Source organism: Elephantulus edwardii, unplaced genomic scaffold, assembly GCF_000299155.1.
Source record: "Elephantulus edwardii isolate Elephantulus edwardi_28Jun2011 unplaced genomic scaffold, EleEdw1.0 scaffold00138, whole genome shotgun sequence".
In the NCBI taxonomy this organism is placed as follows: Eukaryota; Metazoa; Chordata; class Mammalia; order Macroscelidea; family Macroscelididae; genus Elephantulus; species Elephantulus edwardii.
In genome coordinates this window covers 2,248,905-2,258,463 of record NW_006399888.1, presented here as the reverse complement: position 1 = coordinate 2,258,463, position 9,559 = coordinate 2,248,905, and the positions used below count along the sequence as shown (strand labels likewise).

Below are 9,559 nucleotides of genomic sequence, written 5' to 3'. Positions count from 1 at the left end.
TGTGTCAAGAGTTGAGACAGCCACTAGGGGCTTACAGGACTGAGAATACATCCCAGACTGAGTTAGGGGGACATAAAGTACCTAGAACTTGAGTTACATTTTTATGAAGAAAATTCTCCATTTCTAAATGCAGGCCACACACACAGATGTTTGCAAGCGTAAGGACTCCTGCAGCAGGAGCTTGGCCATTTCCCCAGCTCCCTGGGTAATGTGAGGACAGGGCAGGGCAATGCTTTGTTCTGCTGTCTGCAGGGCTGCTCTAAGGTGAAACTGATTAGCCAGCATCTCACATTAATCTACATATTGGCAGCCTAAAACTCACCCACTGTGAAGGTCGAAGAAAGGACTGGTAATTTCCTGACATAAAGATTTAGCCAAGAAAACTCCATGGAGCACTTGTACTCACTGTAATACATGAGTCGTCACAGGCCAGAATCAACCTGATGGCAACAGATTATTTTTTTTAAAAAAACTGGCGCGCTGAAGGCTGAGAACTAAGGAACTCCACTGCGAATTCAAAGGTATGTGGTTTCAACCTAGCAGGTGCTCTGCGGGAGGAAGCTGGACAATCTCCTCCCATGCAACTAACTTACTGCTTCAAAAACCCTCCTAGATCCCACAGCTGCCCGCCCCCAAAGACAAAAAACTTGCTGGAGGGTCGGCGATGAGTCAGTTCCGACTCGATGGCACTGAGAAACAGATGTGGGATAACGAAATGTGGGCAGGAACAGACGCAGATCACTGGCCATGATCCAAAGTGTAGATGCTGATGGGGCCACTGTTCTCTGAAAAACTCCCCCAACAATTCTGAGCCACTGAGCACCCCACAGACTGCTCCGAAAACACTCAGCTTAGTGCCTGTTTAATTTTAATCATATTAAACATTTATAAATTTTCTATACATTAAAACAAATACATGCAAAGTTACAAATATAGAAAATATAAAGTACATGCACATCTCAAAGACTGGTTAAGGGTGTCCATGTTGGATTCTTATACAAAACCATCCAGGGCGCACTGTGAACCCAAGAACCACACAGAAGGGGTTTCCCTCGTTATTTGCTATCTTACAAAAAGTTAATACATTAGATACCTCAGATATGTAACAGCTCTGAACAAAACATCTAAATATATCATATGTACTATATATATGTATTTTTATTTTTACATTGAATACCCACAGTGCAAGCCAATAACATTGCAAAATAGTAAACATACCTGTTAGGTGACAATATTGAACAATTAAAGGAATAATTTTACCTTAATATGAAATTCTTTTTCCACTTGGAAAGACCCACACCCACGTCATCTCCATCTTCAGCTGCTTCTTCGGGAATTGTCTCCCTATTCTCTGATTCAAATGCCAATTACAGAAACTAAGGACTTGGTCTGATTCTGATTTTTGAAAATGAGACAATAAAGGAAACACTCCTTTCCACACTGACGTTTCCTTCATTTCACAATCCTCTATGATAATCATGCTGTCACAGCTGCCACATACTCCATGTTAAAAATCTCCCAGCTTGAGACAAGTGTTAAATTTATTCAGGTTTCTAGATTCAATGAACAAAGACTGGCCCTCAGTGTCTAGAAGGTAATTTAACTTTGGCTACTTTACTTATCTACAGTTTAATATCTTACTAAAGGAGGGAACGCCACAGGTCTGGGCTTCAAGCAAGTGCAGAAATGAGACTGCCTGTCAGAGACAACTCCTCAGTGTTTGTGTGCTCTTTGGAACCAGAAGTCTTTCCACACGTCTCTAGTAGTCTCACTCCCGTGAAAATGGGCTCTGGCCAGAGTCCTGTTTACTCTTGATGCAAAGGTGGCTGCCAGCCCACGCTGCAAGATGCAAAAGGCCATTGCAGTTCTCTGCAGGCCTGGGGACCTGCTCTCCAGTGGGCTGAGGTGTGGCCCAGGGTGAAGGGTTCCTAGTTCTGTTTTATCAGGGACTATCATGTGGCCTCCTTGCAGATTTGGCAGAAATGTTGCTTGAACAGGGAAACCTGATAGTTTTCTTAAAATGGGTGAGAAGAGGTCCCCAAAAGGCTCTGAAATGACTGTGAAATGGGGGCATTTGTAATGACTGCTAAGAGGGTCGGGCCCGAGCTGGGAAGGCAGACAGCAATATTCGGGCAAAGGCATTTAAAGACAGTTTTGGATCCTCAGCCTGTGACAGTAGCCAAATAAGCCTAGACTAACAAGTGGACATTTGCTGTTGCTCTCCTCAGCCCAGCATCAGCACTGGCCACCTACGAAGGACTCAATGGCAGGGAGGCTTGAAGAATGAACATCCTGGGCTCCACTCCCCATCTCCCACTGCCCAGTTATTAACTCAGGGGTGACAAGGTAAGAAGCAAGAATGAGACACCACCACTAAAAGGGCTGCAGGTAGATGCGCCCTCCCCACCGGGGAAAGGCTTAGCCAGATGGTGACAGTGGAGGAGCTCCCTCAGCCCACTATGAGGAAAATGAGGAAGGAGATGAGGAGGATCACGGGTGGGGAGGAGAAGAGCACCACGCTGGAGCCCCGCTGGTACGCCATGGACTCCTTCTGGTACTGCGTTATGCACATCTGCTCCACCACGCGCTCCATGATCTTGATGTCGGTCTCGGTGAAGTTCTCCCCTTTGGTGGTGGTGGTGGTGGTGTGCTGCTTGACCGTGATGTTGACACAGTCGTGCACGAAGTTGTTCTCATTGTTGTACTGGTTCACGGGCTTGTAGTACACTTGGTTGGGGTAACGGTTCATGTTCTCCCGATAGTAACGGTCCTCGTAGTCATTACCAAAATGCATGGGGGGCCGGCTCATGGCGCTCCCCAGCATGTAGCCGCCGAGTCCCCCCACGACCGCCCCAGCCGCCGCGGCCCCTGCCATATTCTTCATGTTGGTTTTGGGCTTGTTGGGCTTGCCCCATTGACCGTGGCTGCCACCTTGACCCCAGCCTCCGCCACCGTGGGGCTGCCCCCAGCCCCCACCACCGTGGGGCTGCCCCCAGCCCCCGCCACCGTGGGGCTGCCCCCAGCCTCCGCCACCGTGGGGCTGCCCCCAGCCCCCGCCTCCCTGCGGTGGGTAACGGTTGCCTCCAGGACTCCCTGGGTATCGGCTTCCCCCACTGTTCCATCCTCCTCCTCCGGGCTTTGGCCGCTTCTTGCAGAGGCCCATGTCACTCCACGTGGCCACAAAGAGGACCAGCAACCAGCAGCTACTCTTCACCATGATGACAGGTCTGAAAAAGGAAGATGGGGTCAGTGCCTAGATCTCTCCTGAGACCACTTAGCACGTGCAGTGAATGAATGGCCAGCAATGGCCTGTCCCTCCGTTACATCCATGCACCTCTTCACCCTCAGCACTGGTCTCTGGTAGCACTTACAACCAAAGGCAAGTAAAGAGCAAATAAAGCTCTTTCCTTCCCTAAGGACTGATTTGACCTTAAGTTAATTTCTAGCATTACTTGCTGAAATCATGCTGGGAGAAAGCCAGCCATATTTATGGCTGGCACTGAACTGAAAAAAACCAAAAAATCCACCGCACAGTCCGAGTCACTGTGAGCCTCCGCTGGGTTTCGGAAGCTGTAATTAGTCTTTATAAGAGGAGACTGATTATCTTTCTCTAGCAGAAAGGCTGGTGGATTCAAAGCTCTGGCCAGGTGCCAACTTGGGACTGCCACCAATGGCACTGAACCAGAAACCAAAATGACCCAAGGAGTGGCCACAGCGGTACTGCTGACTCATGGTGACCCACGTGTGAGTCAACGACAGAGTACCGGTGGGCCTGTCCCAGCTCTGGGCGTCTCCACAGCAGCTGCTGTACCTGGGCTGTCCTTGAGGGGACCCGGGGAGCGGTGACTATCACGCAGTTAGAGGTTATCAGCTCCTGCCAGGCACGCGGCTGGTCTGCCGAGGGGTCTCGTGACCACTAAGGACTTCACTTGTTGGCAGTGAGCTGGCACTGAGTGTGAACTCAAGATCCTGGTCGCTGGGTCTCTGTCGTGAGGACTACTTCCACAGAACAGAGGCTCTGCTGTGGTCCTGCTGGGTAACCTGAGGCCAAGCGGAGGCCATCATGTCTGGGGAGCGCAATGTCCAGTTCAGAAGATGACCTTACTGACGTCATCTTGTCTAACTGGCCATTGCAGCAATAAAATGACCATGTAATTCATGGCTACTGTCTCCTTTCCAAGCCCAGTGGAATGCAGGCAGGGACTGAGCGTCTCTTGTCTGCTGCTGCATTCACAGGGGCTCGGATGGTGCCTGGCACAGAGCAGGCGCACAATAGATATTTGTTAAGTTAGACAAGGAACGTGCTCAAACATATGAAGATGTCAAAAGAATTTCCTCAAAGGAATTCTCGATGGCATTTTACTGAAAACAGGAAATACCCAACATTTTCAGTCCAAATTTCTTTTCCTCCTTCCACTTGTCTATTGAGATTGCCAAAGATGGAGTCAGAAACGGTGTGTTCACAGGATCTGTAACTACTCAGCTCAAGAAGGAGCTGAAGCGTAGCATTTACTGCTTAAGTGAGTGACTCATTTCTTTCCTGACCCTCCACTGCTATGGAGTCAATTCCAATGTGTATTGAGCCCCCAGGACTGAGTAGCATTGACCCCCAGGGTCTCCAAGGCTGTAATTTTTAGAGCGGCAGAGTGCAACTTCCGCCACAGGACAGCTGGTGGGTCTGACATTTTGGTTAGCACCTGAGCACTTAACCACTGCGCCACTAGGGCTCCTTCCCTTCAGATTTCATATCTCATTTACCGGTAGTGCCCAGTTCCAAAAGTTGAGATCAAAGATACTACTTTCTGTAGCCCCAAACTCTGTGCTCAGGACATGGACACATTGTCCACAAAGACAATGTTCTATTTCCTACTTCAGTGAGTAGCAACTAGGGATTCGAGTCTCTCCATGTGGAGCAAAGAAAGTGAAGAAAATCAAAGACTCATAGAAACAAGTACTTTACAAAACAAATGAACCACATGGACCTCGGCCCCAAGGCCCTGAGAAGAATTAGACGGTGCTAATGTGGATGATCCGGAAGGAATCACAATAGATGGACGGTCATGATAGAGCAGGAGAAAAATGCAAAAATAAACTCAAAGTCATAAAGACGATGCGACTTACTATTGTGATCAAGGTGAGCGGACCCCCTAAAACTATGACCCTTCGACACTCATCAAGCCTGAAACCCAATTCCTGCCTATGGCTCAGCTTTCAGCTAAGGACAGACAGGCCTGTGGAGTGAACCGTAACGGGAGACATCCACACTCCTTAGACCCACCGGCCGCACCTGACCAAAAATGGCCTTTGCCCAAGGGTAAAGTTCAGAAGGCAGGAAGGGGCAGGAGAGAGGGGCAATGAGCAGGAAAATAGTGAAGCTATGTAGAGAATGCTGTTCAACGCAGACACCGTCAACAGCATCAAGAAACACGATGTGTCCGAAACGTTACAAGGGAAAGGAAATCAATTTGCTCTGTAAACTTTCCTGCTAACAAGGACACATAAAAAACCCAAAACAAAACAAAGCCAAAAATAAAACAAAAAAAAACCCCAAACACGCCATATACTAGAATTTTCTAAGAGCAAGGAGAAGAAAGTGTTCTAATTATACTATGTTAGAGATAAAAGATCTAACTGAAAGTAGCTATTGTTTGCCGTTGAGTCGGATCCAATTCGCAGCTGGCCCTCCAGCAGGTTTTCAGAGGCGGTTTCCTTGCACAGGAGAAGACTGTCCATCTTTCTCCTGTGGCGCAGCTGGTGGATTTGAACTGTGCGCCTTTGGGATTTCAGCATAGTTCCTTACCACTAAGCCACGAGAGCTCCCTAAAAAGAAAATAACTTGCTGTAATACTTGCTTTCTAACCACTAGATTTTATGGCCAAAGATAGCATTATGTGCCAAAAAACCCAAGAGTCGAATCTGTAACACTGACCCTGATCGTGTGTTCAGCAATAGGATTATCTTCAAATAAAAGCGGCATCAGATGTTAGAAAGCGATTCCCCCCCGGCCCCAGAACAAATCACTAATAGGATAATACAGCATGAAGACTCAACAAATATTTCCATTACATTTCTAGTATCTTATTGAAATCAGAAGTGCTGTCTTTGAGCTCATATGCAAATAAAAACACATTTGAGGATTAAATCTCCTCAGACCATGCCAGTTAGGATTTCTGGAGTCTGTTTAGGGTAGGAGCTGGAAGTGCAGACATACTGACATGTCTTTGCACCCCACATCTCTGAGCCCCCTGTTCTCACAGGTCTTCCCCTTCTGAACAGTCCTCTATCTTCTCACTGGCCCTGTCTCCTTGCACTCACAATTCTAACATCTCAGGGAGCTGAACCAGGGATCATTACCTCTGCCACTGACTCCCAAGCTGATGGGTTTCAGTACCAGTAACTTTTCCATTCTCTCCAAGTGAGCTACCCAGCCAACACTCAGGAGTTCTAGAATTTTCCAGCACATCACACAATTGAGCGATCAGTACATCTCAATAGCTCGGCTTTGAAAAGAAATCCTACACTCGCAGCTTCTCGCATTGCCCACCGTGACAATGCCAGCTGAAACCTCGGTCATCTCCAGCTCAATTCTTACAGTCTGCACACCTCTCCCCTCTCTCACTGCGTCCTCCACTCAGCAGCCAGCAGGAACCCTTTAATACTCAGGCTACATCATGCCACTTCCCTGGCTCCAACGCACTCCTTCGTACTTCCCCAATGTAGTCCTTCTCCACACACAGGATAGAACGCAAATACTTGGCCATGTTTTGAGCCCCGTGGTCTGGGACCCGGCTCCTGGCGCCTTCCCTCACCAGCCACCTGTTTTTCCTCAGGGGGGACAAGCACGCCTTTTGCAGGTTCTGGTCGCTGTGTCTGGAAGGTTCCCCTTCCATCATGCGTAAGGCTCAGATGTCACCTCAGAGGGGCTTCCCTCCACTCTAACCTATAACGCGCCCCCTATCCTTGCTCCATAGCCTTCTCCTGAGCAGCTCGGGCTCCATGACATCTTACGCCCTGCGTGCCGATCGCTCTTCTCCACAGGAGTTAAGTTCCTCAAAAGGCAGAGGTCTTCCTTTCCTCACAGCTGTGTCCCTGGCACTGACTCACAGATGTACAAAATAAATGTGAAATGAATGACTAAGCATGAAAAAAATAATCGATCATAAAGCTGAAGGAATAACTGAACTAAAGTGGGATATCTAGAGAAAGTCATATTTATGGATATACAAATGATTTCAAGGTATTCTGTTCAACATTTGATAAAAATCAACATGTATTTATCATTAAAAACACTCTCAGCAAATTAAAGGCATGTCCCTACTTAAAAGTGATTACAACAAAACTAGCCAATATCCTTAATGGAGAAGCTTTAAATGCATCCCCTTTACGAGCAGGACTAAGGCATGGAAGCCCATCAACACAATCTAGAACCCTAACACAGGAGACTGCCCACCTTTCTCCCATGGAGACTCAGCTGTGGGTGGATTTGAACCACCAAAGAGGCGCCACTGTTAGGTTCTGCAGTGAAACTACCTACAGACTAAGCCACCAGAGTTCTTATAAAAGTTAAACTGGAAAAAATCAGAAGTGTTTCTCTGTATTAACAAGTGACTGGGAAGGGATAACTGAAAATAAGTTTTCATTCATAACTGCAGTTAAAAACGTTAAAGAATAGATAATGAGATTAAGAAAACTGTCACTCCAATGTTACATGCAAGGTTGACTCTAGAAGGATTAAAAATCCAAGTACAGGGAGCTCTGGTGGCCTAGTGGCAAGAAGCTGCAACTACAATCCCAGAGGTGCACGGTTCGAATCCACCAGATGCTCTGCCGGGGAAGGAGGGGCAATCTCCTCCTGTACCAGTCAGATCTGATTTGACGGTACACGCACACACACACACACACACACACACACACACACACAAATCCAAGTACAATGTCAGAAATGAGGACTAGTGGACAAAGGCGTAGATAAGATGGCATACTACAAAGCCAATAAAGACTCATATCTGGAACCTAGAAGGAAGTAAAAAGAAACTGAAGTAGTTATGAAGAAAGAAATAAGAGTTGAACGGAAAATTTAGTAAATCATAGGGAATGGTAGAATTTCTAAATTGTCAGGAGCTAATTTTTTAGGAATTACACCCACACACATAGATACATATTAGAAAAGGTAACTGTTCTACTGTTGTGTACTGTCAAGTTGGAATTGACACACAGCTGACCCTCCAGTGGATTTTCAGAGGCAGTACTCAAGAGTAGGGCGCTCACTGTTCTCCCGCAGAGCAGCTGGTGGATTTGAACCACTCACATTTGTGTTGGCAGTGCAATTCCTTACCATCAAGCCACCAGAACTCTGATGTTTTATATAGCCTTTAAAAAAAGGATAACAGACTACTGCATAAATGCTAGCTTATGAATGAAAAATTTGTTTGTGACACTGTTTTTCTATTAAAATGTATACTATAAAAATGGACTTGAAAACTGATATAACAATGAATAAAAATAAAAAAAATTTGTTCAGCAATTATTTGTACAGTAAGGTGTGTCAATTTTTAAAGAAGACTAAAACTTGAATTGACTAATTTTGGATGAAATGGAAAGTTGGTCAAAACAATAGATAACTAGTAAAACATGTATGAGCATAAAAGGGGGAGAGGGTAGGAGCAGAGGGGTGAGGATGGGCGGGGGGTAATCATAGGATCACACAGTCTGATGGGTAGAGGGAGCGGTGAGCTGGTGTGAAAAACACTGTATATTAAAAAAATTTTAAAAAACCAAAAAATAATATATATGAACTTTGTAAGTAAGCCAGTATAAAATATTTTCTTTAAAAAATTACATACTCTAGTGAAATACTTATTTCACAATAATAAATTAACATGTTATCTGTCTTTCCAGGTTCTAGATACTGTGGCAGGAGCTGACGGTATGATGAATAAGATATGTAGGGTAGTGGCAAGAAGCTGCACTGCAATCCCAGAGGTACGTGGTTCAAATACCAGATGCTCTGCTGAAGAAGGAGGGACAAACTCCTTCTGTACCAGTCAGATCCGCTTTGACAGTACACACATAAAAAATACTAAAAAGAAAATTTAAAAAGAAAAAAGATATTTAGTGTAGAAGGTCTGAGGACCAACATACATATGTGAGGCCTTCTAAGACAGAGGGTAAGGGGGATATTGAGATTGAGGCGGTAAAGCCAAGATGATATGGGTTTCCTGGGCCAAAGAAAATCTAGATTCTGATTTTATCTTAAACCCAGAGGAGAACCATTAAAGGTTATTAGGAGAATGAAATGATAGAATTGTTTTGAAATATATTCACTTAAGGCTGTTTTAGAAAGAAAAGAAAAAAACCCAAACAAAACCACACCCCAACAGTCAGAGTTGGCAGGGCGAGAAATGAAACAGAAAGACCAGCCAGCAAACGGTTGTGGAAGGAGGCTGCTGCTGCTGTGTTCAAAACAGGAGAAACTGCAAAGCCGGAGTTGGGAACCAAGCCAAAGCTAGCCACAATCATGAGGTTATCAATTTAGCCATTTTAAGAACCTAGACCTCAG

General features: G+C 45.8%; 1 protein-coding gene across 1 annotated transcript; it reads right to left on the bottom strand.

Moving 5' to 3' along the window:
• Positions 1 to 2,449: 2,449 nt before the first annotated feature.
• PRNP (prion protein) lies at positions 2,450 to 3,244 on the bottom strand. Its single transcript, XM_006894222.1, has one exon. It carries the CDS (start codon positions 3,215 to 3,217, stop codon positions 2,450 to 2,452), a length of 768 nt encoding a protein of 255 aa, XP_006894284.1. The 5' UTR covers positions 3,218 to 3,244.
• Between the last annotated feature and the right edge of the window lie 6,315 nt (positions 3,245 to 9,559).

Bases quoted from the DNA above. Each gene is read 5' to 3' on its own strand.
- PRNP (XM_006894222.1), bottom strand. From the start codon at position 3,217: ATGGTGAAGAGTAGCTGCTGGTTGCTGGTCCTCTTTGTGGCCACGTGG.